We start from the raw sequence: 13578 nt of genomic DNA on the forward strand, positions 1-13578 counted from the left end.
CCTCCTCCCCCACCACCTTCCACCACCTCCACCGCCCACAGCCCACGTGGCCCCCAGGAGCACAGCAGGGGGGCACCCAGCAGAAAGCCATGGCGGCCATGGACGGCCAGAGATGAGACTGGACGCCGCCGGGCGCTGGGCTGGAGCTGGGGGCAGCCCAGGGTTGTGGGGACACAGGAGGGTCAGGGAGGGGGGAGCCAGGGAGGGCAGGGGGTTTCCCGAAGATCGCACTGGAAGATTTTATAAAAGAATTTTTGTGGGTGGGGGGGATAGTAAACTTCCTGGGCCACTTGGGTCCTTCAGGAGTTTTTCAGGCAAGTTTTTCCTCTGTTTTTAATATATAACTATAATATATATGAATATATAAATATAACTAATGTGCGTGAGAATGGGCCTGGCACACCTGCGGTGCTTGGGGCTAGGGCTGCCATGCTGCAGAGCCGATGGAGTGATGTTGTGGCACAAGGTGTCTCAGCTGCCTCGTTTAACAGCCATGCCTTCTGGAATCTGGAAGCGGACCCCACTCCCACAGTCACCGGGCAGCCACCTAGCGGCTGCAGGTCCCGGGAGGGCCTGAAGCCAAAGTTGTGGAAGGCCCTCTTGGTATCAGGGCTCGCTCTCCCCATGGCCTCTTCCCCACCTCTGATTGCTGGTTGTGGCCCCATAGCTCTTGTCACCTGTCTCCTGCTGAATGCAGGGCTGATGTGGCACTGAGGAGCTGACTTAGGTCAAAGGTCAGGCTCTGCCCAGCAGGGGACTTGACTGCCCTGGGCGCCCTGCCCCTCCCACTGCGGAGAGCCTGCCTTTGGGTTTGGGTTTAGTTCCCAAATCAGAATCCCATCTCACCAGGGTGAAATTTTAATTTAAAAACTTAAAAAGAGACTTTTCTAACTTCCCTGGTTTGCGGTGCTTTTATTTCCGTTGGTGGGAAAAGCAGTCTCCTCAGAAGGGGTGGTGGGGGTCTCTTGCCATTGGGCCGGTCTGGATGTTTTTTACTGGGGGGTGGTCACACCAGGGGCTCTTGACAGCATGGTCCAGGTTGGTGTGGGGATGGGGAGGGGCCGGGGTCCATCCTGAGTTGCTGTGACCGTCCCTTCTTGGCCCCATCGGTGTAGCCCCCACCCACAGAGTCCTAGGGAGGAGCGCTGGAAGTCATTTCCATCTGCAGTGGGGAGAGCTTCCTTCTAGCTGGGGGCCTCCTGATGGCCCCCCAGGCCCTCCCAGGAGGCATCTTCCAGCTGGGCTCATCTCTGATATTCCTCCCCTCAGCTTCCCAGGGCAGTATGTCCGTTTGGGTCGAGGGCCATGACCCAAAGGTCAGTTAAGGCTGGCGGGTCCCCAGAGGGGCCTGCTTCCATTCCCCCTTACCCAGAGCCCCGTAGGTGTCAGCATGGGACACGGCTACCAGTTCCTGGCCTAGCAGCTCGTCCTCAGCTGGTCCTGAGGCGCGGGAGGTCAGCTGCGTGGGGAGCCTGTCCACCTGGCTAATGGGGGTGATGGCCGCGTGGCTGGGATTCCTCCTCCAGCCCTGCCCTTTGCCGCCACACACTGTCCAGGCAGCCCCTTCCTGTCCTGTCCTCCCGCCTCGCCCTCTGCTGGGGTCTGCGGGGCCCAAGTCCTGCTGGAACACAGGCAGGACAAGGGTTCTGGAGGTTCAGGCCGGAAGTGAAGTGAAAGTCAAGAGGGGCCAGGCCCGGCACCCACCGCATCCTGCCTCCGGGCCTCCTCGGGCCCCTCACACGGTGGGGCAGCCCCTCCTCCAATGGAGCGGAACGGCGGGCCCCACTGCCCCTCCACCCCTGCGTGACACGGACGTACTTGGAAGCTGGGTTCGTCCTTTCAGTTTTGTTTCCTGGTTGGAAACCCCTGAGACTCCTCCCCCTCCCCCCGCCCCTGCCCACCTGTGCTTTCCCAGGCTGGAAGGGGCAGCCCCTGTCAGCACGTGGGTGGTTAGGCTGTGACGTCCCCAGGCCGCCTGGGCCAGAGCCGGGGTCCACCCAGGTGTGGGCCATGCCAGGTGCGGGAATGGTGGGGGTTGGCCTGGCTGGCTTAGGGAATGTCGCTCCGGGCCCTTCTGTGGGTGTGGGGAAGGCCTGGGTGAGGAGGGCTGGGCTGCGCCTCCCTGCCAAGCTGGTGAATTTGGCTTCTAGACCCGGGAAACTGAGCCGACCTTCTGACATTTCACAGCCAGGGTGGGGCCGAAAGCAACAGGAGCCCAGCTGGAGCCGGGGAGGGGCGGCCCTGCCTCTACCTCCTGCCTGGGGAGAAAGGGGCTGGGGTCCAGGGGTGCCTGCTGTCTGAGCAGCTCCTCTCTTCTGTCCAGCTCTGAGCATGACATCATTACGTGAAGACTCCCTGGGTCTCCGCAGAACAGGCCAGGAGGAAGCGCCCACCCAACCCAGCCAAGCCTGCCCCACTTTGCCCACACCGGGGTCAGGGGCAGAAGCGTTTTTCTGGGCTGTTTGTCGCCACATTTTCCTTTCCTGTGTGATTTTGTCTCCTCACACCCCAAAGCAGGCCTCTTGCCCCAGACATCCCTTTCCCATACTGGGGAGATGGGAACTGGGGGTGGGGGGAGCCCCGTTCTCAACTCTGAGCACTTCCTTTTCTCTGAGAGGGGAGCCTCTGAGGCAGAAAGGCTTTGGTGACTTCAGGGCTTTATAAACCTCAGGGTGGGGGGGCCACTCTCATCTACTGGAGGACCCCTAGAATCTGGTTGGAGTCCAAGCTCAGGAGGTCAGGGGACTCCTTGGTCCCAGGAGCTTCCAGTGGGTTGCAGCAGTGATGGGGGCTCATCTCTAGCAGCTGCTGCACCGGCCGGAGCCCAGTCCCACCTGCACACCTCTGTCCCTTCACCTGCCAAGACCTTTAGTGAGTCCCTTGCCTGCAAGTGTCGGAGCTAGGGCAGAGGGAAGCAAATCACCACAAGCGACAAGCACCGGGCTCGCACCACCTCTCCACCCACCACCTGGATGTCTTTTTCCAGGAGGGGAACGGGGAAACTGCATCACAGCCACAGCAGCCCCTGGTCTGAGCTTTCAGGCCCCGGCTGTCTCTGCAGCAGCCCACTCAAGGGAGAGCAGCAGAGGGCGGCAAACAGAAACCTGCCCAGCCTCCAGCCATTGGCACTGCTTCCCTGGAATCCCACGCCAGGGGTCAAGAACCACCCTGAGCCGGCAGCAAGAGCGCAGCAGGCGGCTGCCACCCTCACGCCCAGAGTGCTGGACACTGACAGCTCGGGCCCCAGCCCCCCAGGCTAGAAGGCAGGTCTAGGGCCAGAAGGCAGAGCACCCTGGGTCTAGCCGAGGCCAGGAGAGAGCTGGTTGGGTGAGCGTTGGCCCAGCTGGTCCCAGGGCCAGGAGTCTCCCTGTCCCCAGTGCAGTGTCCAGCTCTCCCGAAGCCCTGGCGCCCTTGGAGAACGGAAGCTGAGGACTCACTTTCAGGCTACGAACCAGATCCACTGTCCAAGAGAAGGTCTACTGAGTGGGCAGGCCTGGGGGTGGTCTGGAGGCACGTGGGGGGGCTGCCTGGCCAGCAGCGGGTACTTCCCCTTCCCTCCATCTTCCTGAGCCAGGACTGTCAGAGAAGACTTGCCGCACCTAAACTTCCTCCTGAACATTTATTTACACCTCCGCTCACTGAGCAGTGCTGGACCGTGGCCCCCGCGTGGGCTCCTCGAGCCCCTCCCCAGGAGGCATGTCCATGTGCCTCTCCAGCCCCCTGTTTGCCACCGTGGCAGAGCTGGGTGGGTGGGCTGTGTTCGGCTGGGAGAGACGGCCCTCGGAGGAAGGTCTGTCTTTCTGTTGACGCGAAGAAACTGCAAGACAGAGGGGCTGAGGTTGCTCAACACATTTCCCAAACCCACCAGGGGTCACCCCAGCCTGCCCAAAGCCCAGGGAGGTTGACAGCAGTTCTGTTCACCAGGCCGGGCTGACACAGGCTGGAGGGGAGCTGCCGGGGCCGGGGGGCACGGTGCAGGCCCATCTGAGCTCCTAAGCAGTCATGAAGCACCCTTCATGATCTTTGTGAATGAAAAATAAGCAAACATGTCCTTCTGCAGGGGCCCAGAGCTGCCTCTTTGGTACTGTTTCCTGTTAATACAGACACTAGACATCCACACCAATAGGCACAGGAATTTTCCCGAGACTACCAGTCCCTCTCTCCTGCTTCCAGAGCATTTTCAGTGCCCTTAGAGTAGACACTGGGAGAAGTGAGCTAAGTATTCCCAAGAAAACAGAGTTCTGGGAGCCAGGGTGACAGTTCTGTGCTCACCGTCCACCACTGAGACCTGTCGTTCCCAGAACAGCCTCTGGGCCAGAGGGCTTGGCTTTGAACTCCAGCTCTGCCGCTTCCTGGCTGTGTGACCCGGAGCAAGGACCTTCACCTCTCTGTGCCTCAGTTTTCTCAGCTGTAAGTGGTGCTAACGATGGTCCCTACCTCTTAGTGCTGGTACGTGGATTAAAAGTGGTTCATCCGTCCGTATAAAGCTCCTAAACTACCTGGCCTGTGGGGGGCCCTAGATGATGGCGAGGTGCCATGACCACCACAGCCACTTATTCTGTTGTGATTTCCTCCTCCCTCAGCCACATGCCCTCACTGAGGGCTGGAGTGATGCTGGAGAGCATCTAGCTGAGGGGCAGGGGAGGGTGCAGGCTCTGGGCGGGGGGTCCCTGAACCTCCCGCAGGCATTCACAAGGAATGTGGGTGCATACTGTTTTACAGGAGGAAGGTCGGCAGCTTTCACTAGATTCTCAGGGGGGCCCTAACTCCAAGCAGCACTAACCCAGCACCCCCTTGATGACAGATGAGGAAACTGAGGTCTGGAGAGGGGACAGCCCTTGTCAAGAGTGACCTTGCCCAGGGTCACTTGGCAGTGATCCAGCCTCCTGGTTGCAGGGCCTTGTATGGCCCCGTAGCTTGGGGGTCCATAGCTCCCTGACCTTCAGGCCCAACTTAGCTCCTGGGGAGATCAAGGACCCAAGGGATCTTCCAGGCCGGGCGGCAGAGAGAGGTTCCTCCATGACAGGGTCAGGGGCCTCTTGGGGTCCCGGGCATGGCCTGTGCCCAGAAGCCACCATGCAGAGGCCAGGCGTACGAGCTCCATGACAGCGCACGTGAGCAGGGCAAGGGCATGGACCTGGAGCCAGAGATGTGGGTGGCGACCCTGTCCCTATTTCATCTTCTGTGGAATGGGACAGTAACAGCACCTACCCACCTCCCAGAAGGGGCACGAATCACTCAGTCACTCAGGGTCCTCTTTTCCACACCCAGCTTTCTCTTTTCTACACCTCCTTCGGCTCCCAGGCCCTCCCCTCTCCAGGGAGATAAAGGAGTGGCCCTACATGGCAGGAAAGGGGGCCGGCAGGGCCAGCAGGGAGGCCTGGCAGGGTGCCCCACCCAGAGGGAAGCTACCTGAGATGTTGCCAGCTGACATCTGGGCACTCTGTGGCCGGGAGGGCAGGTGGCCATTGCCGCCGAGGGATGGCGGCCTGTGCACGTGGGGCCTGGGCTGCTGGGACTTGCGCTTTGAGGTCCCTGAGCCTGATGGGGGCAGGAGGGAAGGGTCAGTGCTGAGGCAGCGGTAAGAGCTCTGTGGGAACCCCTGGGCGTGGGGAGAGGGCTGCAGGGCTGCTGGTCATGGCCAGCCTCAGCTGAGTGGGGTCCTCGTCATTCTGAATTTGTGGCTATGCCCCAGAGAAGCAGTCTTCATTCATTCTCGTGGCCACCCACCCAACCCACCCACTCACACAGAGGAGTGTGCAGGGGAGGACCTGCACACGTCAGCCCTGTGCCAGGTGAGGGGTGAGTTCTGACCTGGGGTTTCCAGGGCAGGAGGGGAGGCATCTAGAAAGGCGCATACACAGCTAAATGCATGATGGGAAGTGACCAACAGCAGGTTTCGGGCGTTGCCACGGGAGGCGGGCATTCGGGGGCTGAAGTGGTGGGGCTCAGCAGAGGGCACTGTGTTGAGTTTTGAAGGAGGAGGAGGCCCTGATGATGCCGTGGACAGAGGCCAAGACAGGAGAGCCCAGCAGTGCAGCCGGGATGGAGGCTGGCAAGAAAACACGGGGCCACCCCATCCCAGCTGATGGCTGAGGCTGGACAGCTGTCCTCCACCTGTGAACATTTACCTGGTGGCTTCTCGAGAGACCTGAACATTTGGAGTGAGGGGAGTGGAGAAGGAAGACACCCAGGGTCCAGTGGCCCATAAAAGTGCCAGGCCCCACAATGGATGCACACCCTGTTGGACCCGAGTGCGGCGCCTGGGGGCCTCTGGACTCCACTCACTGTCTTTGCTGAGGATGCCCGGCAGCCTTGTGTCCATCCGTCCCTTGTAAATGTGGCCATCCAGGCCCAAGATGTCTACCTCATCACGCTGTAGAAGTGGACAGATACCATCACCATTGTAGCGGCCACAGCCCCCTGGCCCTGGCCCGTCCACACAGGCCTGAAGCACAGAGCACTGTGGTCTCAGAACCCTCCTGGGGGGCTCTGGGAGCCCCTTCGGGACCCGGACATGGCCTGTGCCCAGCAGCCACCATGCAGAGGCCAGGCGCACGAGCTCCATGATGGCGCACGTGAGCAGGGCAAGGGCATGGACCCGGAGCCAGAGATGTGGGTGGCAACCCTGTCCCTATTTCATCTTCTGTGGAATGGGACAGTAACAGCACCTACCCACCTCCCAGAAGGGGCACAAATCACTCAGTCACTCAGGCTTTCTCTTTTCCACACCTCCTTCGGCTTTCTCTTCCCACCTCCACTAGGGTGGAGCGAGAAGGTAGAGGGAGGTGAAGTGGTATCTGGGCCATGGTGGGAGGCCTGGGAGGCCGGAATGCTGCTGGGCAGGCAGGCAGCCGGGATAAATCTTTCTTGCCAGAAGAGGGTAAGAACCTGAGGCTTTCACTGGGTCTGATTAAGGAATTGCCTCAAGGCAGAGGGCTGGCTGAGATGACTTCTGGTGGCTTTAGAGAATGACTGTGAGGAATCTGGAGCCGTGTCAGGGCCTCCCTCCCTTGTGGCTCCAGGCAGAGCCCTGACCTTCATGGCAATCTGGATCTCTTCGGTGGGATACAGGCCCCGGGGTAGGTGCTGCGGGCGGCTGCGGTGGTAGGGGTAGGTGAGGGTGTGGCTGCCCCCGCAGCGCCGGGGCACAGTTGAGTAGGTGTAATCGGCCATATCTGTCACCCTGTGATGAAAACAGGATGGAGTCATTGGGAGAAGACTGCCAGGGATGTGGCCTGGGACTCACCCACGATGGGGCTGACCAGAGGGAAGTGGGGTAGCTTCTCTTCAGGGGCTGCTGGGAGGCAGGGCAGCCGGGGCCCAGGAACAGGCGGGCGGGGGCAGAGCAGCCGCGAGGCCGGGCCACCCCAGTGACTGTGCACATGGGCAGGTGTGCACACACACCCATACACTCACACACATACACACGTACTCATACACACAGTCTCACACACACATACACACAGGTCCTCACACACACATGTACATATGAAGATAAGTACTCACGCGCATACTCATATACATGCATACACACACATACTCATACACACGTACCCATACATGCACACACATAAACACCCACACTCACACACACGCACTCATACACAGACACCCATAGACACATGGCTTACACACATTACACACTGACACCCCTCGCCCACACTTTCTCACACACACACACTCCCTTTTCTTCCCCAGCAGTGGGGCAAGGCGTTTGTCTGCACAGCCGTGCATGGGCAGAAGCCAAGCCTGGTCGCTGGGTGCCTGCTCCCCATGGCCTCGCCCCTCTCCTGTACCGTTTGTAGCAGGGGGAGCCCAGGCACTGGGAGTGCAGCAGCTCGCGGATTATCTGGCTGCTGGCCTTGGTGGAGCCCCCGAAGTGGATCTGCACCTTCTCGATATTCATCAGCATCTTGGAGTGCATGGAGCGCAGGCGCCCCACGCTCTGCTTCATCTGTGCCAGGTCACCCCGAGGGAAGGCACTGCCCAGCTTGAGGCTGCAGGGTGTGAGCAGAACAGAGGGAGGGTTGGCCCATGGAGGGGTCCTTGACCTTGTGTAAGCCGAATCCTTCAGTTCCGGGTCCCTTTTGTGCAGGACCCAGCTAGTCTCATGGGCTCTTGGCCGAGGGTGGGGGTCACTGGGCAGCTTGACCCCTCAGCAGTAGCCCTTTCCACAGCATCTGAGGGCCAGACTTGCCGGGAAGGCTTTCCTCAGATGGGAAAGTGCAGGCCAGCCAAATGGACGAAAGCCCTGCTGCCTGCAGGTGGATGAGCTGAGGGCAGCCCCGGGCCTTCCCATCTCGGCGCACCTGGCCCCGCATACCTGGAACCCGTAGGGCTTCAAAGAGCAGCCTGAAGTCCTCTGAACTATGGACTCCCATCCTTAGGAGAAGGGGAGCAGCAGAGAGGCGGGCAGGAGCCGGAGGGAGCATGAGATGCCCGCCGCTAGCCTCCTTTGTTGGCTGAGCCCACCCTCCGGCTGAGCTATGCCGGACCCTCCCCCGACCACTCTAATCCCGGGGTTGCTGAGACAGCTGAAGGCTGGGGAAGAGGTGGAGAAGTAGAGGAGCTCTCAGAGGCAGCTGGTGACCTTGACAAAGTCCCACCGTAACTCCCAAAGGCAGGTGTGACTAGGTCTGCCTCCTACTCTCATGCCCTGGGAACTGCCAGGGAGCTAGTTCAGAAATTGGCCTGCGGCCCCCACTGTCCCACTCCAAGGAGGAGGCTCTCCACACTATGCCACAGCGCTGCCTTCTGTCACGTTCCGCCGGGCCCTCCAGAGTCACCCCTGTCCTCTGCCTTCCCCATCCAGAGCCCTGGCCCCAGACCCTGCTGTCCCATACTTGCGGCTATGCTGCCGGACCTGCTCCAGTTCAAACACCGTGTAGGGGCGGATGGAATGGTGGCCAGGTAGGCCTGGACCCGCGGGGGTCACAGGGATGGCACTGGGCAGGGACAGAGGGAGAAGGGACGGGTCAAAGTGGGACAAGTCCTGTCCCCCAAATCCACCTGCCTAAAGAACCTTCCCACCGCCCCCGGCCTGGGAGGGAGCAAGGGCTGAAAGTAGACGCATGAAAGAAAGGTGGACACAGGTGGAGAAGGGAGGAGACACAGCCCTGCCGTGCAAGGCCGTGTGCCAGAGGTGTGGGCACTCACTGTCCGGTCACAGGTGTCTCCAAGGGCCGGTCACATGAAAGGCAGTGGAAATGTGCCAGGAGCTGCCTGTTAGGAATGGGACGTACACGCAGGGTGAGTGCTCTGCCCAGAAGTCCCAGAAGGGCTTGTGACCCTGCAGGCCAGGCAGGCTGGAAGCTCAGCCCACCAGGGTGCAGATCTTGTCCCTGCTCCACGAGAATCCATCTGCTCCCACCTCCGGGCTCACATCCCAGACCTCCCTGGCCTAACCCAAAGCCAGCAGGCTTCCTTGGGCCCCTGAGGGTGCCCTGTGCAAGTCTCAGGGGCCCCCTGGCGGCCACGAATGGGAATCCTGGAATTCAAGCCTACCATGAGCCAGGTCCTATAGGCCAGGCCCCCAGGAGCTGTCTCAGCTCTGGGTATTGAGGACCTCTCCCTGTCCCAAAGGCCCAGCTTAGCTCAGCCAAACCCAGAGAGCCTTAAGCCTCCCCTCCTCCCTTTCTCTGCTGTAATACGAAGGGGCCTGAGCTAGAAGAGTGTTTCAAGCTCTTAAAATTCTGTCCCTCCAACCATGGGACAGTCCTGGGCAGGATCCGCTGTGTGCCGGCAGGAGCTCTTTGTCTGGGGACCCCCAGCCCCCTCTGCCCTCACCCTCCGAAGAGCGTGCCAGCCTCCTCCCCTGCCTCCCAGGTGTCACCTCCGCATGGCAGCCGCCTCGTCTGCCTGGTAGAGTGGGGGGCGCTCCCTGAGCTGCTGTCGCAGTGATTTCCACCGATCCTCCAGCAACTGCTTCACTGGGTCCAGCTCCAGGCGGTCCAGCTGTGGCAGGGAAAGGGGGCCCAGGGGACCTCTAAGGAAGCAGGTAGGGGGCTGACCCAGGAGAAGGTGGTGCTGTCCCAATCCTGGAGGCAGGGCTGTGGGATGGAGAGCCCCGCCATGCCCCTGCCTTACCTTGTTGTCCATCTCTGTGAGCAGCTTGTCCAGCATCTTCTGCCAGTCCTGCTCCTGCCCGCTCATCTTGGCCACCAGCTCCTGCATCATGTGGTTCAGCTGCTCCGTGGTGGCATCAAACTGGATACGGCTCACTTTGGTGGCTAGAGCACTCTTGTCGGCTTTCTGCCCAGAGACAGACAGAGGTCCCCGCATCTGGGAGATGGCCATGGAGGGGCCCCATTCCCTGGGGGTGTCAACCCCTAACACCAGGCAGGTTTCTGAGCGCCCACACTCCTCTTGCCAGCTTCCCTCCACTCAGTCTCTCAAAGAACAGCCGGCAAGACTGCCCTGGGACACAGCGTGGCCCCTGGGGCCTGGCACCCACCACATCAATCTCCATCTCCAGGTGCTCCCTGTTGGCCTTTTCCTTTTCGAGCTTCTCCAGACCCTGGTACAGCATCTGGGGAGGCCAAGTGAACAGAGGAAAAAAGAGCCAGCAGCTACGGGGCTGTGGCACCACACTGAGCCCCGGCCCTATCCCAGCCACCCTGCGGCCGCTCACAGCAATGTCCTTCTGTTTCTGCCGATGGTCCTCGATGAGGTTGCTGGTGGTGATGTTAAGCTTCTCGCAGTCGCCCTGCACCTGCAGGATGGCACTCTGCACGCGGCCCAGCAGCTCCTCGTCCTGTGGCAGGAGGGATGGGAAGGCTCTTGGAGGCTGCTGGCGCGATCCCACCTGCTGCTGCCTTAGTATTGCTGCCCCCAGGTAAGTTGGCCCTTAAAACATCTCCAAGGCTGGGAGCGGTGGCTCATGCCTGTAATCCTGGCACTTTGGGAAGCTGGGGCGAGGCAAGAGGATCACTTGAGCCCAGGAGTTCGAGAACAGCCTGGGCAACATAGGGAGACCCTGTCTCAAAAACAACAATGGGGCCGGGCGCGGTGGCTCAAGCCTGTAATCCCAGCACTTTGGGAGGCCGAGGTGGGCGGATCACGAGGTCAGGAGATCGAGACCATCCTGGCTAACACGGTGAAACCCCGTCTCTACCAAAAAAATACAAAAAAATTAGCTGGGCGTGGTGGTGGGCGCCTGTAGTCCCAGCTACTCGGGAGGCTGAGGCAAGAGAATGGCCTAAACCCGGGAGGCGGAGCTTGCGATGAGCTGAGATACGGCCACTGCACTCCAGCCTGGGTGACAGAGCAAGACTCTGTCTCAAAAAAAAAAAAAAAAAAAAAAAGGAAAACAATTTCCCACTAACACTGCAGAAGGCCCTCTGCCTGCCCTTTCTGGGTGTCCACCCCCACAGGACACAAGTGTCAGTCACCTACATCCCCACGGACTAGCCTCGGGACCCTGGCTTGCCAGTGGGGGGTCAGTAGAGGTGACGGAGGCTCAGGAGTGATGTGCTGTCCCGGGGCACTGGAGAGCTGGGCTGCACGCTTTATTCTCCCCTGTGCTCCTGGCCCAAATCTAAGTTCCTCAGCCCAGGAGGCAGGACCCAGGACTTGTGGCTGTGCCCACCCCCACCAGCAAGCCTGCCCTTTGGAGGGAAATTGAGAAGGAGTCGGAAGACCCGTGTGCCAGGGAGCCAACATCTCCTACAGTTGGGCCTGTGTTTCCAGGGCACACGAAGGGCACTGATCTGTCCTCAGCCAGCATGTGCTGTCCCACCCCATCAAGCCAGCTCTTCCCCATGGTCTCCTATCCCCAAAGCTAGTTCTGCTGCTACCCTTGCTGTGGACCTGCAGAAAGACCAGGGACTCTTGTGGGATCTGGCTAAAGGGCTCCACCATGGAGAGCTGACCTTGAGGTCCAAACACCCGCCCCACTTCTGTGGGTCTGCAGCAGGGTGACCCTCCCCTGTGGGGCCATGTCCAGTTGCAGCAGGAGGGAGGCGAGCAGAGCCCCACCTGTCTCTGAAGCTTGGCCTTCTTGGAGGGTCGGGAGATGACCAGGCTGTTGACCATGTCTTGGAGTTGCTCATAGCGCTGCACCAGCATGCTGACCTGATGGCCCACATCCAGGCTGCAGGCTGGACAGGTGGCCTCAGGGTCGATCTGGCCAGGAGCCAAGGTGTGGGCCTTGTGTGGGGCCATGCTCATGGACAGGAGCGTGGAGGAGGAGGTCAGCATGCTCTCAATGATCATCCTGAGCTTGTCCAACTGCATGCAGGAGAGACGGCAGCAGCAGGGCAGTGAGGCCAGTCATGGCCACGTTCTGCCCATGCTGGCACTGCTCCTAGCCTGTGTGCCTCTTCCCTGTTGCGCCCTGGGCAGTTGCTGCATCCTCAGTGCCTCCCAGAGCATGTGCCATCATGGGCATCTATCCAGTAAACGGTGAGTAGAGAGAGTTCTCCGGGAGCACAGTGTCAATGCTGAGCCAAGCCCTTGCCAGAGGAAGGCCTCTGGAGCTTTCTCCAGCCAGCCCACCGGCTTGGCTTAGTGTGAGAACATCTCTTCTTTAGCTAAATCGTAAAGTGCTGCTGCCAGTTAGCTGGGCCGTAAACATACAGAGGACCCTAATGACACACAGGCCCCGCCCCGGGATCTGGGGCTGTGAAGGGTGGGGCTTGCACATGCTCCTGCTCACATGCCAGGGGAACGGACATGCTCCGTCCAAAAAGAGAGGCTGGGCCAACCTAGGCTCCTCTCTTGGGAGTGGGGAATGGAGCAGAAAGGACTCTGCAGGGCTGGGGCAGCCACTGTGGAGCACGAAGGAGAGCAAGGTGGATGGAGAGTGGAACGGGAGAGAGACATGGGGGCTCAGAGGATGGGTCAGGAGAGGGACACGGGTACCCACAAAAGCAGATGCAGAGGGACAGGCGGACATGCCCTTCCCCCATGGCCTGGAAGTTCCCTTTTCCTCCACTCCCTACAGCTGCACATCCCCAGGGCAGCACCCTCTTGTGTGGGCTCACAGCGATGCTGCCACTTACAACCAGAAGAGCCTGCCTGGAGGCAGGCACCTCTGAGGGCCCCGGAGGCAGAGGGACCGGCCAGTTCTCTCTGGAAAAGTAGAAGAGGCCTCCCAGAAACATGGGCATTTCAGTGGAGTCTTAAGACTAAGCCACAGCTATCTGTGTAAAGAACAGCAGGAAAGATAAGAGTGCGTTCAGAGAGAGGCCGGAGGCCAAGGTGGCTAAAGATGCAGCATGTAGAAGCAGGGGCCTCCAAAAAAAGTCTGCAAAAGGAGGCTAGGCCAGCCCAACAGGAAGTGGATTCTCTCCTGAGTGTGGTCCTGGGACAGCCAGACATGAGCTTGGACTGACAGGTGACTCTTAAACACTCCCAGCTGCTCTTCGGGCAGGACACCTGGCCTGGGGTCATGACATGATGCACACCACAGTTCCAGCAACTTGGGAGCCTGGAATGTGGCTCAAAGCACAAAGTGGGCAGGCACGTGGCTCATGCCTGTAATCCGAGCACTTTGGGAGGCCAAGGTGGGTGGATCACCTGAGGTCAGGAGTTCAAGACCAGCCTGACCAACATGGTGAACCCCATCTCTACTAA

At 60.2% G+C, this 13578-nt stretch overlaps 1 protein-coding gene across 1 annotated transcript in view; it reads right to left on the reverse strand.

Annotated features, from left to right (window-relative positions):
- Nucleotides 1-3007: 3007 nt before the first annotated feature.
- The window catches only part of QRICH2 (glutamine rich 2), a 42095-nt gene continuing 31524 nt past the window's right edge, over nt 3008-13578 (reverse strand). The window contains exons 8-21 of the mRNA XM_011966099.1: nt 11980-12231; nt 10634-10756; nt 10457-10531; nt 10090-10254; nt 9836-9957; nt 9160-9225; nt 8847-8948; nt 7800-8000; nt 7039-7186; nt 6289-6376; nt 5413-5541; nt 3600-3800; nt 3438-3460; nt 3008-3256 (exon numbers count right to left, since the gene is read on the reverse strand). Of these exons, the coding sequence (XP_011821489.1) occupies nt 3008-3256; nt 3438-3460; nt 3600-3800; nt 5413-5541; nt 6289-6376; nt 7039-7186; nt 7800-8000; nt 8847-8948; nt 9160-9225; nt 9836-9957; nt 10090-10254; nt 10457-10531; nt 10634-10756; nt 11980-12231 (1944 nt within the window). The remainder of the gene's footprint in view (nt 3257-3437; nt 3461-3599; nt 3801-5412; nt 5542-6288; nt 6377-7038; nt 7187-7799; nt 8001-8846; nt 8949-9159; nt 9226-9835; nt 9958-10089; nt 10255-10456; nt 10532-10633; nt 10757-11979; nt 12232-13578) is intronic.

The sequence above is a fragment of the Mandrillus leucophaeus genome, unplaced genomic scaffold (assembly GCF_000951045.1).
Source record: "Mandrillus leucophaeus isolate KB7577 unplaced genomic scaffold, Mleu.le_1.0 Scaffold1, whole genome shotgun sequence".
NCBI lineage: Eukaryota > Metazoa > Chordata > Mammalia > Primates > Cercopithecidae > Mandrillus > Mandrillus leucophaeus.